The sequence below is a fragment of the Sebastes umbrosus genome, chromosome 10 (assembly GCF_015220745.1).
Source record: "Sebastes umbrosus isolate fSebUmb1 chromosome 10, fSebUmb1.pri, whole genome shotgun sequence".
Lineage (NCBI taxonomy): Eukaryota > Metazoa > Chordata > Actinopteri > Perciformes > Sebastidae > Sebastes > Sebastes umbrosus.
The window spans coordinates 24,019,194-24,045,146 of record NC_051278.1 but is presented as its reverse complement, the minus strand read 5'-3'; the positions used below and the strand labels follow the sequence as shown (position 1 = coordinate 24,045,146).

Genomic DNA, 25,953 nt, shown 5'->3' with positions numbered 1-25,953 from the left:
CAAATCATCTATGTACCATTAATAAAAAGAAAAGAGAAGATGGGAACATGCAAAAATAACATCAGGGCAGTGGCGTTTCAGCCAGAAGAGATGAATATATTACAAGACAAGTAAAAGGAGAGGAGGAGGACGACAACAAAAACTGGTAGATCAACTGCTGAATTCATTTGTGCGTTATTCATTTCATTTTCTTATTTTTTATTTTAAAGATTATCCTTCATTTTACATCAAACGTCACTTAAACAACATCACTGTTCAATATAGTACAGACTATAATGAACAAAAACAATAAAAGCATCTTAAGATGCTCTTTCACCTCCTATGAGTCGATAGGATCATTGCTAAGAGAGGAATGCTTTTGTCGAAGCTTTTGAGAAACACTTCTTCAGCTTAAGAAGGGACATAAGATGGATATTGCAAACATCTTAGCTTTAAGATGCTTTTGGGAAACCAGGCCCAGTTCAGCACTTGTGTGAAACATTTTGCAGCTATGCAGAGGAGAATAAAAAAAAGGAGAAGGTGTAAACCCTCAAAATTAAAAAGAAGTAAGAAGTTGTTGCAAAACCAAAGAACAGATGGCAACACATTGCAACACTATCATCTAAGAAAAGAGTCCAGTGATAGACAGGCAGATAAGATGTAGGGTTAACATGGGGTTACAGGTTTTGCTGGTGCTGGGCCAACCTGCTATATGTTACATCCTCATCTTTTGCTTCAACCTGTTGCAGAACAGAAGAAAAAATGACAATTAGTAAGAAAGATCAACGATAAAGCAGACTAAGAGTCAACCGCCACACTAGCAGTGTGGCTAAGAAAAGCTACACTATGTATGTGAGCAACAGTGTGAGACTGGGCTATTAAAATTTACCCTTTGCACAGATTGCTGTTTGACAGTAACCACAGAGCTGTACATCACATCCACATCACTCTTAGCTTCTGATCTCTGGGTAAGAAAGAAGAGACAGATGTGAAACAGATCGATTGAACAGTTAAACCTTTTTTTGTTTTTTGCTTCATTCGAATACAAATGTGTATGATGAAATAATAAATGCTATTTGAGTGTGTCTTTTCGTGTGCTTATGTTGTGTAATACAGGTTGTGGTTTAATGGTTTACGGCTACCTTAACTGAAGTTTTTCTCATGTGCGTAACATTGCTGTATGTTACTTCCTCTTCAGCCTGATGAAGGAGAAAACCAAACGTTATTTAAATAAAGGCTAAGCACCATTTTATTAGACTAGATCTGATTAGATTACATCAACATGACCACCTTTATTAAAATAGTAATCGTGAACCATTTCATAAAAATACTTCCTTTTTAAGGTGAACACATGAGAGGAATTAGAGTTTACTAAAACCTTATTCTATACAATAGTCCAAAGAAAATATTAATAATTCTGAGGTGGGTCTTACTTAAAAAAAAAGAAAAGAAACATACGGTTCAGCCAATAATATTCATACAGTCACTTACCGGGGCTGAAGTTCTTCTCTTTTTCTTAACAGTACTGTATGTTACTTCCTCTTGAGTCTGTGTTGAAGGAGCAGAGGACAGAACATGAATGGCAACCAATAACCATAATTGATTTATTCATTAAACCTATTACTGTATTTGTCATCACATATGTGCTCAATTAAGTTTCTATCCGTCAATGCTTTCTCTATTCTCCTATTAAAAGATGCACAAGCATGATATTATCAAGATGCATTTTGTGTAATATAACTAGTAGATGTTCAGCTACAGTGATACATGGCAGTCCTGCAGCTGCAAATGGACAATACAGTATAGTCTCTGAAATGTGTAGTCTTTATTTCGCTCGGTATCACGGCAGTGTTAAATTAAGCAAATGGCCACGATAGCGAGTCTCTTTCTTTGTAAGAGAAATGTAACGGGAAATGAATCAGCATATCTTACTGTACCGTTGAGGTGGCAGATGATTCTGCTTTGGTCCGCTCTAAAAGTGAAGCAATGAAAACTCCAATTAGTGATCATCAATGCTCAATGACAATAATGCACAATAGTCTACATTTATGGTAAAACATATTTACGATTAACAAAAACGTTTTGGTATGAAATATCAAAATTCAGTATAGACTCACTGTGTCTTTTGAACACAAACCAGATGCACAATGTCACCATTACAACAAAGAACAGCAAACTCAACGGGATGATGAAGCGCATCAGCTCCACTTGAACACTGGGGCTTAAATCACATAATGCAAATCAAATTAAATAAAAAGACTTGAATGCAGTGTATATAGTTGAATGCAAATATGACCTTCTGACCTGTGCTGTTCACCCTGAACTGTGGTAGATGGTTTGTCTGTAAAAGTAGTGGTGACACTCACAGGCTCAGGAGTTGATGATAAGATGGTTAAATGGCTTGTTGCTGTAAGAGTGGCTATAATCCAAAACAAGACAATGAATACTAGAGTAAAATGACAATAATGAATCCTAATATCTCTTCTGTATTAAATCAAAACATTTATAAATGACACTTGACAAATTTTTAGAATTTACAATTTTATATTTAGAATTTATAATAACTTACTAGTGGCAGGTTGCTCAGTAACAGTTACATGTACTGGCATCTGTAAGCTTCCTATAGCACACCAATACCAGCCGCTGCTCTCTGTCCTCAGTCCACTCATAGTCACAGTGAAAACATTGGGGACACTTGCATTGGTCGTCACTCTTGTTCCATTTATTAATCCAGACGACGTCGTCACACAGGAGCTGCCCAGCCTGCACCACTTAATTTCTCCAGAGTTATGATAATGACAATTGATGGTTATATTACCTGCTTTAAGTCCTGTAATCTCCTGATGATCCACATAGAGACTGGGCGTACCTTAAGGGAAAACAAATTCAATAGAAAAGGGCAGAAGCCTTTGGTACATGCTGGTGATGTTTCAGAGGTGTTGTATACAATACGGTAGTTATAACTGATGGATAATTACTAAAAAATGCAGTAACCAATGACAACCTCCTTAGTGTTTACAAGTGACAAATTTTAAATGTGCTTGAAGGTGCTTTAAGGTCTCTTACCTCTGGTGACCGACAGGTGAAAATACTCTCCGACATCTAGCCCTCCATCAATCTTCACAGCACACCAGTAATCAGTGTCCTCATCTGTCAGATCCTTTATAGTCACAGTGAAGATTCTTTGGCTTTTGTCATCAGAGACTGAAAACTTTTCTGAATTTTGTTGGTTTGTTTTAACTGCATAAGAGCAGAACTTCCTGTAATATCCTTTACACAAGTATTTTACATGGTTCATGTACTGTGAGTCATAGAGACATGGGATGGAGATTGAATCTTCAGCCTTCACTGACACTTCATTGACTGTTGTTATGGTGTGAATTCCTGCAACAAGAAACAAATACAGCATTTTAATGCTTTTATTCACTAACAATAATCTTCCTTCAGATGACCTGCATGTAATAGATGTTCATATTAGCTGTTGTTTTACACATTAGGTCATTATATTCTTCAAAATATTTGAAATACAAACTGGAGGGTATATTACTCAATGACATTTAAAGAATTAGATGCATAAAAAAACCCCCACATATCTAAATTGTGACATGAACCTGGTGACCGACCTGTGAGTCCAGTGATGATGAGAAGAAAGCTGAGATGAACAGTCATGTTGGTGAGTGAGCAGAGTCAGATAAAACTACATGAACCAAGGCACTGACAGACTGATTTCCTATTTCCTCATTTTCTAAATATACAACTGCAACACATCTCTCCTCCCCCTCCAACAGGTGCAGTTTATTGGATGACGTATATAAATAAATATATAACCTTTGCACAGTTTGTTGTTCTACAGCAACCATTAAGTTGTTTATCTTTATTTAGTTACATTTGACATAATGACTTCTCTAAACATGAAATGAAATTTGCATTCACTTTTAAATGAATGAAATCAGCATATACATAAAAAAATGAGTTAAAACACATGGCTAGTATACATTGAGAGCATATGAGAATGCAAATTTGTACCTAATAATTGAGCGCAGTAAACCCAATATACAATACAACATTCATTGTGATGTTTTGCCGCTATGCAGAGGTGGATACAAATGCATGGCAAGGGTGAAAAAAACAACAACAAACAACTTGCTGCTGAGATGTCTTTTCAACCAGTTGGAAAACAAAAGACAAATGAAAATGAGGAAGGAATGGCAAAGAAACTATGCAATACAAAGCAAACATGATGCAAGTTTATAAGAGAGTCAATTAAAGGGCAACATTTTGACTTGGTGAGAACAAAATGGTCGGCAAAAAATACTGAACTACAGTACATGAAAAGAGTCAGACAGGGTTTGGTTATCTTAATATTCACCCTTTATATTCCATCCACATCACTCTATGCATCAGACCTCTGGGTAAAGAAGGAGAGAGAGATATGAAAGTTTCCATTTTTGATGAATTTCAAATTTGTTTCATTTAATTACTGGTGTGGTTTGTAAAATAAAAATGATAAAAAGTGTACTCATGTGTGTTTAAGTGTATTTATATTGTGTAATATGAGTTGTGGTTTTAATGGTTAAGGGTTACCTCGCCTGAAGTTCTTCTTACGTATCTTACTTCCTCTTCAGCCTGTGTTGAAGGAGAAAAACACATCCAATTTACAGTAAGATTACAGAAGTTTACTAGATGGCATTACATTAGATTACATCAACAATACTTTACAATACTATATTATAGCTTTGTGATCAAAGACATGTTTTGTTGAGTTCTGATTGTGGTTATTGTATCTTCTTAACAATTAATGTACAGTATAGAACTGTAGTAAACATCAACACATTACAATGAAATCATCTCTACAGTGTAATTCAGTTTGCTCTGTGAAAATATATATTAATCCACATATTGTACCGTTGTTGTGTCTGATGATTCTGCTCTGGTCTGCACTAAAGGAGAGACAGATAAAAAACACCTGTTACAGACTCTCAATGCTCGATGACAGTAATGCAAACTAGTCCTCAATTCAAACAAAATATTGTAGAATAACCAGAAATTTATAACACAAATTGGTTTTATCAGTTCACCATATACTTACTGTGTCTTTTCATCATAAAACAGATGAACAAGGTCACCATGACGACGAGGACCAACACGCTCAGACGGATGCTGACAATCTCTAGGTGATCAGAAGGACTGCAGCAGGAAATTTGAATGCAAATTATTAACAATAAATAAATAAACAGAACAGTCTTATTTAAACAGTAGTCTAAAACATATTCATCATCCTGGTCACATATTGAAGTTAAAAAGTTATTTAGTCTAACAGTAGAACTTATCTTCTAATGTCAGTGAAAACACATGTACAGATTCTTACAAGGACTGTTTTCTGGATCACAAAATGTCCACATTTCTCTTAATACTGTATGTTAATGCAAAGGCTGCTGACCTTGGGTGTCCACCCTGAGCTGTGGGTGCAGGGGTGAGATTCACAGGTTCAAGAGTGGGTGACACAGGGGTTAAACCTGTTGCTGTGTCTGTGTAAATAATTCCAAATAGCACCATGATTACCACTGTAATACAACACTACTCAATGCTAATATCACTTCTGTATTAGATCAACACACATTGTTGTATTTGACAAATATTTATAAATGAAAATTACATATAGTACCAACTAGTGGCAGGTTTCTCAAAAACAGTGGTGACATTCACAGGCTCAGGAGTTGATGATAAGGTGGTTAAATGGCTTGTTGCTGTAAGAGTGGCTATAATCCAAAACAAGACAATGAATACTAGAGTAAAATGACAATAATGAATCCAAATATATTTTCTATATTAAATCAAAACATTTATAAATGACACTTGAAAAATATTTATAATTTTGAATTTTATATTTATAATTTATAATAACCTACTAGTGGTAGGTCTCTCAGTAACAGTTACATGTACTGGCATCTGTAAGTTTCCTCTAACACACCAATACCAGCCGCTGCTCTCTGTCCTTAGTCCACTCATAGTTACAGTGTAAAAATTGGGGCCCCTCCTACTGATGGTCACTCTTGTTCCATCTATTGATCCAGATGATGTCGTCACACAGGAACTGCCCAGCCTGCACCATTTAATTTCTCCACGGTTACTGTACTGACAATTGATGGTTACTTCTTCTCCATTAAATCCTGTAATCTCCTGATGATCCACATAGAGACGAGGCATGCCTTAAGGGAAAATGCAATAGAAAATTGTAGGTAGCCTCATAAATGGTAGATCTGGGTTATGCTTTAAAGATATGTGTATTGCATCTACATCTGGTATATAAATGACTCCTTCTGACTTCACATTTACTCTCATTACTGTTCACTGACATAGTACTTGTGAGAAAACAATCAGTCTTCGTCGCAAAAATGAAGACCCTGCTTAAGGGTGAGAAATTAAAAATTCAGAGCATTAATATAGCAGCAAACAACTATTTGTTTGTATACGTAGCTGGGCTGGCCAAGTGTGTATTTTAGTGCATGCGAGTCAGTTCGTTGTGCCCCACTAGCTAGCTAATGACCACCGCTCTGCACTGCGCTCATATAGATGTTACAGCGGATACAGTTGCTCAGTGGTGCATAAAGCCAAAATGGCTCGACTGCCGACTGATAAAGGATCCGGATCATCCAGCGATCTGTTTCCTTTTACTCCGCCTCCCAGCCCTCCGTCCAGCCTCGGTCTGGGTCTCATTCACATGAACGGAGGAAGGGAAATAACTCTAACAACTTTTAGGACCTATTGATTAAAATATGGCTATTGAGGTGTTCCTACTGGGAAGTTGATTTAATTATCTGCTGATTTACAGACGTCTCTTTCCCAATGTCAGTCTATGGGAAAAAGTCTTTTTGGGCCCAATGGCATCATGTGACCGACATGGAGGTTGTAGTATCGTCTTTTGGCCACTACGAAAATTTGCTAAGAAATCCCCGGCGCTCTTTCTAGGGACTTGCGTTAGCACCTTCTCCCCGCAATAAACAGCCTCTATACATGCAGATTGAGACCGGGCAAAAAACAAAAAGATATGCAGCCTTATGCAGTCGTGGAGGACGCTGGATTTCAGCATATGATTAACGTAACGTTACTTGAGCGTTACTATACACTTATGGAACAAAGTAATTCCCGAACAGACACGACAAGGAATTGTGAAAGAATTGTCCAACACAGACCATGTAGCTACAGACAGATGGACATCCAGGGATACTGAAAATGACTGAGTTGTGACTGCCTACCACATCACTTCAAAGTGGGAGATAAAAATGTATGTTTTGCAGACGTGCCGCCTTTATGAGAGCAACACAGTGAGCATCTCTCTGATGCACTGACACAAGCAGTGACAGATTGGAAGAGAGGGGCAACCGCACAATCCCTGTAATGTGCTTTATATCTATTAATTACTTTTAAATTACACAGTGGCACAGAAGTCCAACCGTATTCCTCCAAATACTGCACTTTTTGAGTGGAAAAATTAATCTTTCAATTAAGAGCTGAAAATCAGGGAATTGAGTTAAATGTTAAACTGTTCTTTTTTCTTTTTTAAGTATACTGTAGTTCTGGTTGAGCTTATGCTTCAATTTATGTTGATGGCCTTAGTCTATAATTACATCATATTTATATGAGAATAACGAAGCTGCATTTTTTGTTTGTACTAATTACTGTAGAAGACCTATTCTTTCAATTAAGATATGTTAATGAAGAAGTGTTTATGTTCCTTATGTAAGCCATACTTTTGTTAAGGCAAACATATGTTAACTAATTTTTGCAAAATAAATGAAAAGCATGTTGAAATTAGATCATGCCCTCCTCGCTGTAACATAAATGTACCGAACCGACAACCGTGACCCCAAAATTGTGATATGAACCGAACCGTTCCACCCCTAGTGCTGCCTAGTGTGACCGTTTGATGCAATTGATTGACAGATGGCTCTAATAGACGGTTACTGGATAGCAGATCCCGGATCGGCTCTGACTGTTTGTTTTCCTCCGGTCTGTGAAATCTTGAAGATGCCGTTAGGAGCACCGGAGGACACAGAGGCACATGATTTATTTCAGGTTACCTGTTTCATGTACTACTGTAAGGATATAGCGACCGTTTTATAAAAATAACTTATTTAATACATTTTATTTGCTCCAATCTCGCCTACTTAAGCTTTAACATGTCACAAAGGATTTGAAATGTACTTAAACGTGCTTTAAGGTCTCTTACCTCTGGTGACCGACAGGTGAAAATACTCTTTGACATCTGACCCTCCATCAATCTCCACAGCACACCAGTAATCAGTGTCCTCATCCGTCAGATCTTTTATAGTCACAGTGAAGATTCTTTGCTTTTTGTCATCAGAGATTGAAAACTTTCCTGAATTTTGTTGGTTTGTTTTAACTGCATAAGAACATAACTTCCATATATATCCTTTACACAAGTATTTCACATGGTTTGTGTATTTTGAGTCATAGAGACATGGGATAGTGACCGAATCTCCAGCCTTCACTGACATTTGACTGACTGTTGTTATGCTGTGAATTCCTGCAACAAGAACAAATACAACATTTTAACAGATATGCTTGCTAACAGTTTTGTTCCTTCCTATGACCTTCATGTTGGAGCGATTCATATTAACAGTTTTGCATATCAAATTATAGTTGTCTCCACAATTTATGAAATAAAACACTGGTAGGTTATTATAAAGGATTATGTAGCAAAACTTCCTGCCTAACTGTATCATCATCTGACATGAAGAACACAAAGAAACATAACAGGCTAAACCATTTTAAAAGGACCCGTTACTGACCTGTGAGTCCAGTGAGAATGAGAAGAAAGTTGAGATAAACGGCCATCTCAGTGAGCGAGCAGTCCGACAAAACAACACGGAGCAAGACACCGACACACTTCTGTACAGAATTCTACTTCCCAATCTTATTTGATATGCGATTGCATCTGTTACAATCGTTCTTCCTCATAAGTCAGTTGCATCACATGAGTTGGCTGATGAAGTAAATATTGTAAGCAGTCACGTGGTATTTGGGGTTTGTAATTATCAGTGAGCATTGTAGACATTAATCTGTCCAGCCTTCCATTATCTGGTGAGTGGACAGTCTCCACAGGGGTCTCCAATAAGTAGATCGCTCGCTACCGGTAGCTCGCTAACTGTGTCTGAGTGGCTCACTAAAGGTTAAAAGAATATGAACATAAATTTGATAACACAAAGTCACATTGTAAACCGGTTTAAGTTTCTATCCAATCAAATTCACAGACATTGCGTCCCCTTCTGACACGAAATGATTATTTGCCAATCGGCCGACAATTAAACAAGTTGCGCTGCTTTCAAATATCATGACATCAGTGACGCAGTAACACTAGGCGACGCTAGCAGACTAGCAAGCGTACACCAGATTTGACAATGACCGCAGAAAATAGCCAGGCTAATAAAAAGCAAAAAATATACTATTTTAATGAGGAACGGGTAATGACAAATGTGTGTCTTATATGCGGTGCAAGCGTGTCAGTGGGTAAAAGATGAAACGTTGAGCGCCACTTCACCAAAGTTCACAGCATTTTATCATGGGACTTTCCATCTGGTAGAAGTCTACGAACAGAGAAGGTAGAGAAGCTGCAGAAAACAATGCGTAAAAGACAACAGTCTCTGTTTACCAAACTGACGAAGAAGGCCAACGCAGCAACAGAGGCTTCGTTTAGTGACGCACATCCTAATGAACCAAAAAGCCCTTCACCTATGGCACATCACATTTTAAGATGTGATTGGGTAAAAGACACTTCCTCTGACTCAACACGTCTTGCAAATAAAATCCCCACCCAACTTCTTCATCTTTAGAGTCCATTTTGCAATCTGGTTTACTTTTTCCTGTGCTGCTATATGTTCATTATGAGCAATGGTAGCTGAGCGCACATCAGTATCACTCTCAGTTTGTGAGCCCTATAATGGATGAATTTGAAACATGTGCATACCAATACCTATACCACCATACTATTTAGTATGCCAGAAAAATATTTAGTATGCCCCAATACATAGTATGTCAAATGCAGTATGCCAAAAATACCAGGATGTCCTACTGCATCCGGTCGCATATTGCCGTTTGCAAGCCAGCACGCTTTTCTGGCTATTCTGACCCACAATCCTCTGCGCAGCGGATATATGAACAATAACGTCAAAGTACAAGGTGCAATGTTATGATGAAGTAGTATGGCCCAGTTGTATGCTTACAGTACCGCATGCAACAGTATGTACTTTGTAAGGGCAGCAGCAGTATATACTAAAAGTAAAAATAAAACTTATGTGATTTGGAACACAGCTATAGTCCTTTTTCACATTAAACATTTTGAGTTAGAAAGCAATGGTGTCACTATTAACATTAACGATGGCTCCGTTCTATTCAAGTGTCCCAGGAAGCCATGACAGTGTGACAGTGAGTCAGCATGCACAATACCACGACACTGAAACTGAGGTGGCTAAATGGAATTCAGCCATTTTTCATGTTACTGTGAAATAGGAAACTGACAAGGAACTGACCAGCCACGCAAAAAATTGAGGGTTTGAAAATGCCCAAAAATTAAAAGAAATAATGCAAATAAGGGCAAAACTCACCTGGAAGTTCTGTAGTGATCTTCAAACTCACTGACGGTGGCAATATAGCGCTATCTGAACACATCCAGTGGGATTTACCATCAGGTTGTACAGTGCATTCACGGCTAGTTGCAGCACTGGCAGTAATGTTGGTGAGACAAATGAAAGACAGCAAATAGGAAGTGATTGGTATTTAAATAATATTACTCAAAACTGAAGATCGGTTAATTGATTTTGTATTTAAACTTCAGGTGTGAGGTGCTAATTTGTGTTTATCGATCAGACATGCCATTCTAACATCAACCAACTTTAATGTTGTTGTAAATGCCTGTGAAAGATGAAGTGCATTGGGTCTTTAAAAGAAAGAACAAAAAAAAAAAAAACTGTGAAATTAATAAAGATTTTCTCTTGTCAAATTCTTGAAAAAAAGATCATCTTTTACATCAGTAATTTGTATAGTCTTAATGTTTAGTAAACTAAGATCACCCCTTTTTCACGTGAGGATCAAGAGTTGTGTTATTATTCAACAGGACAATCTTGGTAGCTGCAGCTTGGCCACCAGGCAGGTGGAGCTGCTGGGTCGCAGGTGAGCTCTCGTGAATTGTTTTAAATGGCTGGCTGTAAGTTTATGAGGTGATTAAAAAGAGAATCCAAGGGGAAGATTTTGAGATGGTGTACAGATACACTATGAGCTTTGCTGGTGTTGTGTTGTGAGTGAACCATCTTATAAGCTGCAGGAAATTCTAATGTTGATAGAAGGCACATTATAATAGTCATGAAGCAAATTGTTTTTATTGATGACACTTGTCACAAATCACAGAAAATCAAATATACCCATTTTAGTACAGATATAAAAGACTTGCTATGAAAATGTCTGAATAACAGGATAAGTTTCATGTTACTAAGTTGAGAGTGTAAATGTGGATATGTACACTTTTTTGAATCTTAATTATCAATATGTTGGTTTCACTTTGAAGACTTTCACCTGTGGCACAGTAAAATCATTCCCGTGTTGCAGGTAGTCACAGTAGTACAAGTACTAGCAACAGAGTCTCTCTTCAATAGTTATAAAATTAAGGTTTTAACAGCATCGCCCTCACTTCCATATCTCTACAATGCACTGATAAAACCACGTTACATGTTACTCTTTAAGTTCTAAATGTTTGCAGTTCCACAAAGCTAATGAAATTATATTATTTTCAGGGCTGTCATTTGATTAAAATATTTCGCACAATGGTCCATAGTTAATCACAAATTACTTAAAATTTGTATTACTGTTCAAAATATACCTTAAAGGGAGATTTGTCAAGTATTTAATACTCTTATCAACATGGCAGTGAACAAATATGCTGCTTTATGCAAATGCATGTACTAAAACTTAACAATATGCTCAAATCATAACATGGCAAACTCAAGCTCAACAGGCAACAACAGCTGTCAGTGTGTCAGTGTGCTGACTTGACTATGACTTGCCTCAAACTGCATGTGATTATCATAAAGTGGGCATGTCTGTAAAGGGGAGACTAGTGGGTACCCATAGAACCCATTTTCATTCACATATCTTGAGGTCAGAGGTCAAGAGACCCCTTTGAAAATGGCCATAACAGTTTTTCCTCAACCAAATTTAACATAAGTCATGAGAGATATTTAGCCTCCTTCTCAACAAGCTACATGGTTGGTACCAATGGATTCATTAGGTTTCTAGTTTCATATGATGATATCTTCACTCTAGCTTTAAAACGGAGCCCACTACAACCTAAAAATCACAAGTTGCGTTAATGCGTTAAAGAAATTAGTTGCATTAAAATGATTTTTAACGTTGACGGCACTAATTATTTTGTACTCCTCTGTGCACATTTCAAACACAAAATGAAGCAGTGGCCATTCTTATAATCTTCACGAATGTGCAAATCATCTATGCACCATTAATAAAAAGAAAAGAGAAGATGGGGAAAATGCAAAAAACAACATCAGGACAGTGGCGTTTCAGCCAGAAGAGATGAATATATTACAAGACAAGAAAATGGAAAGGAGGAAGATGACAACAGAAACTGGTAGATCAACTGCTGAATTCATTTGTGCGTTATTCATTTCATTTTCTTTTTTTTAATTTTAAACATAATCCTTCATTTTACATCAAACGTTACTTAAACAACATCACTGTTCAATATAGTACAGACTATAATGAACAAAAACAATAACAATTTCTTAAGATGCTCTTTAATCTCCTACGAGTCGATAGGATCATTGCTAAGAGTGGAACGCTTTTGTCGAAGCTTTTGGGAAACACCTCTTCAGCTTAAGAAGGGTCGTAAGATGGATATTGCAAACATTTTAGCTTTAAGATGCTTTTGGGAAACCAGGACCAGTTCATCACTTGTGTGAAACATTTTGCAGCTATGCAGAGGAGAATAAAAAAGGAGAAGGTGTAAACCCTCAAAATTAAAAAGAAGTAAGAAGTTGTTGCAAAACTAAAGAACAGATGACAACACATTGCAACACTATCATCTAAGAAAAGAGTCCAGTGATAGACAGGCAGATAAGATGTAGGGTTAACATGGGGTTATAGGTTTTGCTGGTGCTGGGCCAACCTGCTATATGTTACATCCTCATCTTTTGCTTCAACCTGTTGCAGAACAGAAGAAAAAATGACAATTAGTAAGAAAGATCAAAGATTAAGCAGACTAAGAGTCAACCGCCACACTAGCAGTGTGGCTAAAAAATGAGAGAAAAAAGTTACACCATGTATGTGAGCAACAGTGTGAGACTGAGCTGTTAAAATTTACCGGTTGCACAGTTTGTTGTTCAACAGTAACCACAGAGCTGTACATCACGTCCACATCACTCTTAGCTTCTGATCTCTGGGTAAGAAAGAAGAGACAGATGTGAAACAGATCGATTGAACAGTTAAACCTGTTTTTGTTTTTTGCTTCATTCAAATACAAATGTGTATGATGAAATAATAAATGCTATTTGAGCGTGTCTTTTTGTGTGCTTATGTTGTGTAATACAGGTTGTGGTTTAATGGTTCACGGCTACCTTAACTGATGTTTTTCTCATTTGCGTAATATTGTTGTATGTTACTTCCTCTTCAGCCTGATGAAGGAGCAAACCAAACCTTATTTAAATAAAGGCTAAACACCATTTTATTAAACTAGATCTGATTAGATTACATCAACATGACATTGTTTGTTAAAATAGAAATCATTAACCATTTCATAAAAATACTTCCTTTTTAAGGCGAACACATGAGAGGAATTAGAGTTTACTAAAACATTATTCTATATAATAGTCCAAAGAAAATATTAATAATTCTGAGGTGGGTCTTACCTAATAAAAAAGAAAAGAAACATAAGGTTCAGCCAATAATATTCATACAGTCACTTACCCGGCCTGAAGTTCTTCTCTTTTTCTTAACAGCACTGTATGTTACTTCCTCTTGAGCCTGTGTTGAAGGAGCAGAGGACAGGACATGAATGGCAACCAATAACCATAATTGATTTATTTATTAAACCTAATACTGTATGTGTGATCACATATGTGCTCAGTTAAGATTCTATCTGCCAATGCTTACTATCCCTTACAAAAATGAAGTTTATTCAAGTATGCTATTAGTATACTTCTTTTAAACTCAAAATAAGAGTGTATGCTTTCAGATTACTTTTTATCTACCTACCTGTACCTAAATTTAACAAAATTATACTTCAGTATACTTGGCTTCTACTGAAAAGTATACAGAAAAGTATATTTTACTGAGTACTATAAGTTCACTTAAAGGGACTTTAAGAATCAGAAATTGCTTGTTAACAGCGACACCTGTGACCGTTAAGTCAACGAAAGTCAGCGTCCTGTGTTCGCCAGGGCTGGACTGGCCATCTGGCATACGGGGTATTTTCCCGGTGGGCCGACGTCCTTTTGGGCCGACGTATGTGTTTTTTCTTTTTTTTTTGGCCCATAAAACAGGTAAATCGGCCCATTTCTTTTCCTTAATTGACACTGGGCTGGCCCAGTCGCTCTGTGCTGGGCTGCCACAGTGAGGAGGAAAGGGAGAGATATGAGGGAGGGAGTGTAGAGTTCAGCAGTAAGCAGTTATGGGCTGCCTGGCTCAACATGTCATGAGAGATGAGCAGTGCTCGAAGTGGGTCGGTACGTAGCGGTACGCAGTATTTTACTAATTTTACTCATTGGCGTACCGTGACTTTTTCATGCGTACCGGAGCTTCTCACAAGCTGCCGGTATCAGGTTCTTTGTGAGATTCATTATGGTGATACATAATGGAGCAGAGCCAGCGGATTTGCACCGCGTGCGTTCCCATAGTGAACTGAAGAGCCACGCTATTAATATCCGCACAAGCTGAAGCCTGGCTGTTCACATCATTGGCATCATGGCATCATTTATGCCAGAGGGGCAATTTATTGAGTTTTGTTTCCTGAGATTTAAAGGTAAAATTAGAAGTTTAACACAAAAATGCTGTTGCAGTGTACTTATTATTTTGTTATTTTCATTGTTTTAAAATCACCAGAATTCAGGAAACAAAGAATCTGAAACTCAAATTTTTGCTTCAAGATGTCACAGACTAGAGGAAAACAACCATTCAGAGCTGATTTGGAGTCTGCCGTCCAGCTGCCGTCTGTCGATCACTCACAAACTGCGATCAAATGGTCAAACTAGGCACAGGCACACTCTTTTACTGTAATGCCTATTGAGAAAGTTTGTGACCCGCCAGCCATGTTGAGATCAGTTGGGGAAATATCAAGCACCGCCCACCAGCCGGAGCACAGCCAATAGGAACGCTCTGTCTGAAATGACCTATGATTGGCCAAAGTCTCATGTCACAAGCTAGATTTTTTTTAAAAACAGAGCCAAGAGGAGGTGCAGAAGTCTAGTTTTCTTTCAGAACACTTGAATTACAATATGCTGAAAGGTTATTATGGAAATTTTGCCCAGTGATGCCAAAAATATACTGCCTACTGCCTCTTTAAAATAGAAAACAAACATAAGGTTCAACCCCAATAATATTCATACAGTCACTTACCGGGGCTGAAGTTCTTCTCTTTTTCTTAACAGTACTGTATGTTACTTCCTCTTGAGCCTGTGTTGAAGGAGCAGAGGACAGAACATGAATGGCAACCAATAACCATAATTGATTTATTCATTAAACCTATTACTGTATTTGTCATCACATATGTGCTCAATTAAGTTTCTATCCGTCAATGCTTTCTCTATTCTCCTATTAAAAGATGAACAAGAATGATATTATCAAGATACATTCTGTGTAATATAACTATTAGATGTTCAGCTACAGTGTTACATGGCAGTCCTGCAGCTGCAAATGGACAATACAGTATAGTCTCTGAAATGTGTACTCTTTATTTCGCTTGGTATCACGGCAGTGTTAAATTAAGCAAATGGCCACGATAGCGCGTCTCTTTCTTTGTAAGAGAAATGTAACGGGAAATGAATCAGCATGTCTTACTGTACCGTTATTGTGGCAGATGATTCTACTTTGGTCTGCTCTAAGAGTGAAGCAATGAAAACTCCAATTAGTGATCATCAATGCTCAATGACAATAATGCAGATTAGTCGACATTTATGGTAAAACATATTTAGGATTAACAAAAACGTTTTGGTATGAAATATCAAAATTCAGTATAGACTTACTGTGTCTTTTGAACATAAACCAGATGCACGATGTCACCATTACAACAAAGATCAGCAAACTCAACGGGATGATGAAGCGCATCAGGTCCACTGGAAGACTGCGGCTTAAATCACATAATGCAAATCAAATGAAATAAAAAAAACTTGAATGCAGTGTATATAGTTGAATGCAAATGTGAAGGCTTCTGACCTGTGCTTTTCACCCTGAACTGTGGTAGATGGTTTATCTGTAAAAAATAGTGGTGACATTCACAGGATCAGGAGTTGATGATAAGGTGGTTAAATGGCTTGTTGCTGTAAGAGTGAATATAATCCAAAACAAGACAATGAATACTAGTAAAATGACAATAATGAATCCTAATGTCTCTTCTATATTAAATCAAAACATTTATAAATGACACTTGACAAATATTTATAATTTACAATTATATATTTAGAATTTATAATAACTTACTAGTGGTAGGTTGCTCAGTAACAGTTACATGTACTGGCATCTGTAAGTCTCCTTTAAGACACCAATACCAGCCGCTGCTCTCTGTCCTCAGTCCACTCATAGTCACAGTGAAAACATTGGGGACATTTGCATTGATGGTTACTCTTGTTCCATCTATTGATCCAGACGACGTTGTCACACAGTAGACGCCCGGCCTACACCACGCAATTTCTCCTGAGTTACCGTGGCAATTGATGGTTATATTACCTCCTTTAAATCCTGTAATCTCCTGATGATCCACATAGAGACTGGGCGTATCTTAAGGGAAAACAAATAGTATGCAAGAGAAAATTGCAGAAGCTTTTGGTACATGCTGGTGATGTTTCAAACATCTTATTACAACTGGTGGATAATTAATGTCCTCAAACTTAATATTTATTCACATTCATTTAGAGTGACAAAGTAATTAAAAAAATGCAGCAAACAATTAGAACTTCCTCAGTGTTCACAAAGGATTTTAAATGTGCTTAAAGATGCTTTAAGGTCTCTTACCTCTGTTGACTGACAGGTGAAAATACTCTCCGACATCTGGCCCATTAGTAATCTCCACATTACACCAGTAATCAATGTCCTCATCCGTCAGATCTTTTATAGTCACAGTGAAGATTCTTTGCTCTTTGTCATCTGAGATTGAAAACTTTCCTGAACTCCTTGGTTGGTTTGTTTTAACTGCAATAGAGCAGTAATCCCAATAATATCCTTTACACAAGTATTTCACATGGTTCATGTACTGTGAGCCATAGAGACATGGGATGGAGATTGAATCTCCAGCCTTCACTGACACTTTACTGACTGTTATTATGGTGTGAATTCCTGCAACAAGAACAAATACAGCATTTTAATGCTTTTATTCATTAACAATAATCTTCCTTCAGATGACCTGCATGTAATAGATGTTCATATTAGCTGTTGTTTTACACATTAGGTCATTATATTCTTCTAAATATTTGAAATACAAACTGGAGGGTATATTACTCAATGACATTTAAAGAATTAGATGCATAAAAAACGCCACATTTCTAAATTGTGACATGAACCCGGTGACCGACCTGTGAGTCCAGTGATGATGAGAAGAAAGCTGAGATGAACAGTCATGTTGGTGAGTGAGCAGAGTCAGATAAAACTACATGAACCAAGGCACTGACAGACTGACTTTCTATTTCCTCATTTTAGTAAATATACAACTGCAACACATTTCTCCTCCCCCTCCAACAGTTGCAGTTGATTGGATGATGTTTATATATAAATATATAACCTTTGCACAGTTTGTTGTTCTACGGTAACCACAGAGCTGTACATCACGTCCACATCACTCTTAGCTTCTGGCCTCTGGGTAAGAAAGAAGAGAGAGATGTGCAGATCTGAATTAAACGGTTATTTTTTTTTTCTTTCATTCAATTAGAAATGTGTATGATGAAATAATAAATGCTATTTGAGTGTACTTATTCGTCATATAAACTCATATAAACTCAAGTTCAACAGGCAACAACAGCTGTCAGTGTGTCAGTGTGCTGACTTGACTATGACTTGCCCCAAACTGCATGTGATTATCATAAAGTGGGCATGTCTGTAAAGGGGAGACCCATGGGTACCCAGAGAACCCATTTTATTTCAGATATCTTGAGGTCAGAGGTCAAGGGACCCCTTTGAAAATGGCCATGACAGTTTTTCCTCAACACAATTTAACCTAAGTTTAGAGCGTTATTTAACCTCCTTCTCTGCAAGCTACATGGTTGGTACCAATGGATTCATTAGGTTTTTCTAGTTTCATATGATGACATCTTCACTCTAGCTTTAAAACTGAGCGTACTACAACCTAAAAAATGTTAATGCGTTATCGTTAAACCCAATATACAATATATACCATTCTTTGCAATGTTTTGCCGCTATGCAGAGGTGGATAGAAATGCATGGCAAGGGTGAAAAACAACAACAATGAACAACTTGCTGCTGAGACGTCTTTTCAACCAGTTGGAGAACAAAAGAAAAATGAAAATGAGGAAGGAATGGCAAAGAAACTCTGCAATGCAAAGAGCAAACATGATGCAAGTGTGTGTGAGACTCAATTAAAGGGCAACATTTTGACTTGGTGAGAACAAAATGGTCGGCAGAAAATACTGAACTACAGTACGTGAAAAGTGTCAGACAGGGTAAAGAAGGAGAGAGAGATATGAAATTTTCCATTTTTGATGGACTTGAGTCAACTTCATTGACTGTAATGCTGTGAATTCCTGCAACAAGAACAAATACAGCATTTTAATGGTTGTATTTACTAACAATAATCTCCCATATGACCTGTAGATGTTCATATTAGATGTTGTTTTACATATTAGGTCTTCAAAATATATGAAATACAAGGCTGGAGGATATTACTTGTCTAATTGACAGTTATCATTATCATCATCTTCTGACATGACCATTAGAAGCATACAATATATACACAATTATAAAATGATTCCTGTCACTGACCTGTGAGTCCGGCGGTGAGGATGAGAAGAAGGCTGAGATGAACAGCCATGTCGATGAGTGAGCAGACAAAACAGCATGAACCAGCAAGACTGATGGTCACTTCCTTATTTTCTTAAATATGCAAATGCAACAGTTCAAATTTGTCCTCCTCCTACTGGAAGGAAGTTGCCTTACATTGGTTAGTTAAATTATTTATATAAATATCTATGCAGCTATAGAGCGTACATAGACTGGGTTTGAAGTCCAGTGAATACAACATTTCAAAAGAAAAGATCAGCACTCCATGTGGACTGAATTATATTCTTTTATTTAAAACATGACAGGAGTAACACTTAAGTGATTAATACGTTTTTTTTCTCCAGACACTAAATACAACTGAATGTACCGTACATTAAAGTATAAAGACAATTCATATGTTAATTCTGGGGCTAATATACACTATGTGTTCCTAACCATCCTGAAGATAGAAGTCAGGATTATTCATAAATGTGAGCTTTACGCCTGATAAATAATTAAAAAAATAGTACTGCTTCAAATAAAAAAGGAGAACAAAGAAGTTACTACACAACCAAAGATTACAGCAGACAACACCTTGCAACACTAAAATAAAAACAGTCCAGTAATGCATGTAATACATTTACATTTTTTGGTTTTGTTGAGCCAACGTGCTGTATGTAACATCCTTGTCTTCTGGTTAAACCTGTTAAAAAACACAAGCAAATATGACAATTAGGAAGGAAGAGCAAAGTACAATTTGTTCACATCTGACAAAGAACAAATTAAAAGAATTCAAACAAAATTATTTTAAATGACTGAAATACAGGAAGCAAGAAACTATGTCTTTTAATATTTACCCTTTTTCCAGTTTGTTTCTTTATGGCAACTACAGAACTGTACATCACGTCCATGTCACCTTCAGCATATGAGCTCTGGGTAAGGGACAGATATTAGACAGAGAATTAAACACTTTAAACTGCTTCATTCAGCTGCACTTGGTGACATAAGAAGTTGGATCTCTAAGTCTTGTATTGTTTCAGCCCAGTCGCACTAAAAGGTTTATGAATGACACGGAAATCTCAAGTCATTTCACATGCAATAAGAACGCCGTTCTTTCTTTTGCCGTGTCATTTGTACGCCATGTAGACTGTACTGACTGCAATGTAAATGCATTCGCATAAATAAGCTACACTCAGAGCTAGTGACGTAGAATAAAAAGCGAGGAAGACCGCTTATGGTGGGCGGAAGGGGGTTGGGTCCAACAAACACAGGACTTTCAACCAAGACCCCAGTGTTCGTGTCCCAAAGTGTTGCTGAGTTATTTTGTTAGTGACGTGTTTTCTGTACTTCTGCTACATTGTTTCAGTAGATATTTTACTTAGTTTACATACCTTAATTTTAAACCCAACCATGATGTTTTTTCTAAACCTAAGTGGTTTTGTTACCTAAACCTAACTATTATCGTAGTTTTGCTGTGTGGTGTACAAATGACACGCAAAAGAGGCGCATAAATGACACACGAAAAGGTTTAAATGCGTTCTCATGAGATCAGGTTGCATGATTGTTTAATACATATTATGGTTTTAGTGTGTTAGGGTTACCTGGCCTGATGTTTTTCTCATGTACCCAACATTACCGTATGTAACTTCCTCTCCAGCCTGTTGAGGGAGCAAACCAAATGTCATCTACAGACTAAAAAGTGAAATTCGATTCAAATGTCCACCTTTGATAACATAGTAAGCATTTCATAAAACATAATTAAATCTTAAGGCAAGCACATCATTTACTTCTGATGGTGGTTACTGTATTCTCTTGATAATAATCCACAAGGACAATATAGCTAATTCAAATGTATTTTATCTAATGGAAATATTAGAAATCCTGCAATGGTACAGTCCTGCAGCTTACACCTTTCTGCAGTGGGACTGTATATTTACTGATATTGTTTTTGATTTATAGATATCAATGCAGTTATGGGTTACCTGGCCTGATGTTTTTCTCTTGAGTTTAACATCACTGTATGTCACTTCCTCTTCAGCCTGTGTTGAAAGAGCAAACCAAATGTCAGAGAACTCTCTCAAACCTTGCTCTATACAGTTTAAACAATACATCAATTAGATATACAGCAGTATATTAAAAAGATACAATTACCATGTATGCTAAAATAGTCAACATATCGATAGGTATGTGCTGAAAGAGCAAACCAAATGTCAGAGTATTTCTGGGTGCTAAATTTTGCATCATGTAGATTATATTATATTATTAACACGTTTGTTGAAATAATCACCATTAACCATTTTATAGTGATAAATATTTTTTTTAAGGTGAACATATCATGATCAAATGAATGACCACACCTGGAACATTCACTAAATCACTATATTAGTCTTCACAGATGTGCTCAGTTCCTACGTTTCAGATGTTTTCTTTCCAAATTAATGCAAATAGCACAAACTGTTACAAACACTTATTTTCAGTCCCTTTTTTTTTAGGCTAAAATGACTGAAATGCTCATTCTTGGTCTTGATTAAATCCTGACTAAAATGATTTTGTTGATTAAAACTAGAACAAAATAAGGATAGAGTTGACTATAATATAACCAAAACTCTCACGGACTTTTGATCTAGGGACTAAGAATAGCGGACAAAATTAATTAGGTAACCTTATTAAACTAAATTGTTAAACAAATTTTGTCAGAAACCAAACCAAAGTAATTCACAAATTGAAATTCTGACCTGATGATGCCGCTAGATGAAAAGTTAAGGGATTACAAATGTTATTACAACTCATTCATAAATGTCTGTACCAAATTGCATGGCAATCTACCGAATAGTTGTTGAGACATTTCACTCTGAACCAAATATGTGAATCTCATGGTGTCATTAGAAAAAAGTCAGAGGATCACCAAAGTCATGAACCATGAATGTCTACAATTCCATGGCTCCCAATCTAGTAAATGTTGAGACATTTCACTGCACTACATGAAACATCGGGGAAACACCAAAGTCAGGATCTTCCTCTGGATATCTTTACCAAATATCAAGGCAATTCATGCAATAGCTGTCAAGATATGTTGCTAAAAAACAAAACGGCTGGGAAAATTTTAAGCAAATCACCATGATTGCACCTTTACCTCCATTCTGTGACTCCTATTAGCCTTCTTTGTAAAAATATACTGTATATATACTATATAATATAATACATATATATTAATCCATATTTCTTACCGTTGTTGTGGCTGATGATTCTACTTTGGTCCGTTCTAAAAGATAAACAATGACAACTCCTGTTAATATCTCTCAACTAGCAATGACAATGCATAATAATCTAAACTTAAATTGGAAATATTTAAAAATTACAAACATTTTTGGCATGAATTGGATTGATCGAACTCCTGTCTTTGACTTACTGTGCCTTTTCAACATAAACCAGACGAACACGGCCACTATTGCAATGGAGATCAGCAAACTCAGACTGATGATGAGGATCATTTGCATAATTGAAGCACTGCAGCATACATGTTGAGCACAATAAAAAGAGATAAATAGAATGTTTAAACAATCAATGCTACATTACAATGTAAATTCAACCAATCTCATAGCTTTATGTGTTTGTTATAACTTAATGAATCCTTTTTTTTATCAGTCTAAGTTACAATAGAATGTCTTTAAAACATGTTTAGAGATACTGTTTTATTTTGACCAAAAGTTCTCTAAAAACTGCCTGTAAATGCAAAGACTGACCTGCCCTGTCCATTCTTAACTGTTGTTCCGTCTCCAGTAATAGGGATGCGAGTAGAAGTGGGTGATACGGTGGTTAACTGTCTTGTTGTTGCAAGTGTGGCTATAATTCAAAACAGCACAATGATTGATAAAGTTAAATGGCATTAAGTGACACTTATAACTCTTAGGATACCACCAAAACATTTGCAAATGGTTGTACTTGACATAGATTTATAATTTACAATCACTTGGAGTACTTACTAGGTCTCTCAGTAACAGTTACATGTACTGGCATCTGTAAGTCTCCTTTAACGCACCAATACCAGCCGCTGCTCTCTGTCCTCAGTCCACTCATAGTCACAGTGAAAACATTGGGGACACTCATACTGATGGTCACTCTTGTTCCATCTATTGATCCAGACGATGTCATCACACAGGAGCTGCCCAGCCTGCACCACGCAATTTCTCTACGGTTCCTGTGCTGACAGTTGATGGTTACTTCTTCTCCATTAAATCCTGTAATCTCCTGATGATCCACATAGAGACGAGGCGTATCTTAAGGGAAAATCCAATAGAAAATTGTAGGTAGCTTCATAATAAATGGTAGGTATGGTGATGCTTCAGAGATATGGGTTTTGCATCTACATCTCGTAGAAAAAGGATTCCTACTGACTTCACATTTACTCTCATTACTTTTGACTGACAAAGTACTTGTGAGTACGAAGTCAGTCTTCGTCGCAAAAATTAAGACCCTGCTTAAAGGTGCAAAATTCCAAATTCAAAGCATTAATATAGCAGCAAACAACTATTTATTTCTGTACGTAGCTGGGCTGGTCAAGTGTGTATTTTAGTGCATGCGAGCTTGCTAGCTAATGGCCACCGCTCTGCAATGCGCTCATATGGATGTCACAGCGGATACACAGGAACCGGATGTGTACCGGCCACCTTCCGCCACTGTTAGCTCTGTTGCCGTTGTTTGCACTGTTTGCGCTGTTGTGCACATGGTTGTATAAAGAGAACTGGATCGTCGGAGGCGGGCTCAGTGGTGCATAAAGCCAAAATGGCTCGACTGCCGAGTGATAAAGTACCCGGATCATCCAGAAATCTTCCGCATCCATTGGCCCCATAGAGCAGGCGCAGTAACGTTTTCTCTAACTCTGCCTCCCAGCCCTCACTCCAGCCTCGGTCTGGGTCTCATTCACATGAACGGAGGAAGGGAAATAACTGGATTCGGCTATTAGTGCATTTTACAACTTTTAGGACCTAATGATTTAAATAAGGGCTATTCAAGTGTTCGTACAGGGTAATTGATTTAATTATCCGCTGATTTACAGACGTCTCTTTCCTAGTGTAAGTCTATGGGAAAATGTCTTTTTGGGCCCAATGGCATCACGTGACGGACATGGAAGTTGTAGTACTAGGGGCTTGTGTTAGCACCGTTAGCTGCTAGCCGCTGGCTCCGCCATCTCCATTTTGAGAGCCATGTTCCATAATAAGCTTTCAGCATATTGTAATTCAAGTGTTCTGAGAGAAAACTTCTAGACTTCTGAACCTCCTCATTGCTCTGTTTTCAGGCTTTAAAAAATCTATTGGCTGTGCTCCGGTCATGTTGGTGGCGCTTGGTATTCCTTGAAGAGATCTCAACATGGCTGCCGGGTCACAAACTTTCTCCTTTTACAGCTAAACCGTGCACTACAAGACGATCCTGAAAACATTTGAGGCGAGAAATAGTTATTACAGTAAAAGAATATTGATTAATATTTGATCAGCACTGCCTAGTTTGACCGTTTGATCGGAGTTCACGAGTGATTGACAGCCGGCTCTCGTAGACGATTGCTGGACAGCAGATCCCAGGTTAGCTCTGACTGTTCTCTGTTCTCGGTCTGTGAAATCTTGCAGATGCCGTTAGGAGCACCGGAGGACCGTATTATAAAAATAACTTTTTTTAATATCATTTGCTCCAATCTCGCCTACTTAAGCTTTAACATGTCACAAAGAATTTGAAATGTGATTGAAGATGCTTTAAGGTCTCTTACCTCTCTTGGTGACCAACAGTTGAAAATACTCTCTGACATCTGACCCTCCTTTAATCTCCACAGCACACCAGTAATCAGTGTCCTCATCCTTCAGATCTTTTATAGTCACAGTGAAGATTCTTTGCTCTTTGTCATCAGAGATTGAAAACTTTTCTGAATTTTGTTGGTTTGTTTTAACTGCATAAGAGCAGGAATCAAATCTATATCCTTTACACAAGTATTTCACATGGTTTGTGTATTTTGAGTCATAGAGACATGGGATAGTGACCGAATCTCCAGCTTTCACTGACATTTTACTGACTGTTGTTATGCTGTGAATTCCTGCAACAAGAACAAATACAGCGTTTTAACAGATATGCTTGCTAACAATATTGTTCCTTTCTATGACCTTCATGTTGGAGCGATTCATATTATGAGTTGTGCATATTAAATTATAGTTTTCTCCACAATTTATGAAATAAAACGCTGGTAGGTTATTATAAAGGATTATGTAGCACAACTTCCTGCCCAACTGTATCATCATCTGACATGAAGAACACAAAGAAACATAATAGGCTAAACCATTTTAAAAGGACCCGTTACTGACCTGTGAGTCCAGTGAGAATGAGAAGAAAGCTGAGATAAACGGCCATCTCAGTGAGCGAGCAGTCCAACAAACAACACAGAGCAAGGCACCAACACACTTCTGTACAGAATTCTACTTCCCAATTATTCAATATGCAAATGCATCTGTTACAATCGTTCTTCCTCTTAAGTCAGTTGCATCACATAAGTTGGCTGATGAAGTAAATATTGTAAGCAGTCACGTGGTATTTGGGGTTTGTAATTATCAGTGAGAATTGTACACATTAAGCTGTCCAGCCTTCCATTATCTGGTGAGTGGACAGTCTCCATAATAACTGGCAACCTCCTTATGGGAACGCTGGAGACACTGGTGATCACTGATAAAAAATTATTAGATAATCAGTGGCAAAAAATAGAATATTTTGTTA

General features: G+C 37.3%; 3 protein-coding genes across 5 annotated transcripts in view; all 3 read right to left on the bottom strand.

Moving 5' to 3' along the window:
* Window positions 1–18,287, bottom strand: part of LOC119495348 (polymeric immunoglobulin receptor-like) — a 62,803-nt gene extending 44,516 nt beyond the window's left edge. Inside the window, exons 1-4 of the mRNA XM_037781732.1 lie at window positions 17,787–18,287; window positions 17,230–17,550; window positions 16,699–16,995; window positions 2,284–2,320 (exon numbers count right to left, since the gene is read on the bottom strand). Of these exons, the coding sequence (XP_037637660.1) occupies window positions 2,284–2,320; window positions 16,699–16,995; window positions 17,230–17,550; window positions 17,787–17,832 (701 nt within the window). The 5' untranslated portion in view covers window positions 17,833–18,287. The remainder of the gene's footprint in view (window positions 1–2,283; window positions 2,321–16,698; window positions 16,996–17,229; window positions 17,551–17,786) is intronic.
* LOC119495339 overlaps window positions 1–25,953 on the bottom strand; it is a 296,329-nt gene that overhangs the window by 109,218 nt on the left and 161,158 nt on the right. Inside the window, exon 4 of the mRNA XM_037781700.1 lies at window positions 2,549–2,578. Coding sequence (XP_037637628.1) covers window positions 2,549–2,578 — 30 coding nt within the window. The remainder of the gene's footprint in view (window positions 1–2,548; window positions 2,579–25,953) is intronic.
* Window positions 189–25,656, bottom strand: LOC119495349 (CMRF35-like molecule 1). 3 transcript variants are annotated; one of them, XM_037781733.1, is made up of 10 exons: window positions 25,548–25,656; window positions 24,962–25,282; window positions 23,187–23,480; window positions 22,947–23,046; window positions 22,613–22,710; window positions 22,431–22,465; window positions 13,972–14,028; window positions 1,122–1,178; window positions 869–943; window positions 189–719 (listed from the first exon to the last, which is right to left on the bottom strand). In XM_037781733.1, the coding sequence occupies exons 1-10, from the start codon at window positions 25,591–25,593 to the stop codon at window positions 657–659; spliced, it is 1,146 nt and encodes a 381-aa protein (XP_037637661.1). In that variant the 5' UTR covers window positions 25,594–25,656; the 3' UTR covers window positions 189–656. The 3 variants fall into 3 exon arrangements, with proteins under 3 accessions (XP_037637661.1, XP_037637662.1, XP_037637663.1); XM_037781734.1 differs by lacking the exons at window positions 189–719; window positions 869–943; window positions 1,122–1,178; window positions 13,972–14,028 and adding exons at window positions 19,493–19,906; window positions 20,061–20,135; window positions 20,805–20,861; window positions 21,186–21,242; XM_037781735.1 differs by lacking the exons at window positions 189–719; window positions 869–943; window positions 1,122–1,178; window positions 13,972–14,028 and adding exons at window positions 19,493–19,906; window positions 20,061–20,135; window positions 21,186–21,242.

Excerpts from the sequence above, each read along its gene's own strand:
- LOC119495349 (XM_037781733.1), bottom strand. The coding sequence starts at position 25,593 with ATGGCCGTTTATCTCAGCTTTCTTCTCATTCTCACTGGACTCACAG. Across the intron at positions 22,466-22,612 it reads GTTTATGTTGAAAAGGCACA|AACGGACCAAAGTAGAATCA; the intron begins GTAAGTCAAAGA and ends TTTATCTTTTAG. Across the intron at positions 944-1,121 it reads TGAGAAAAACTTCAGTTAAG|AGATCAGAAGCTAAGAGTGA; the intron begins GTAGCCGTAAAC and ends TTTCTTACCCAG.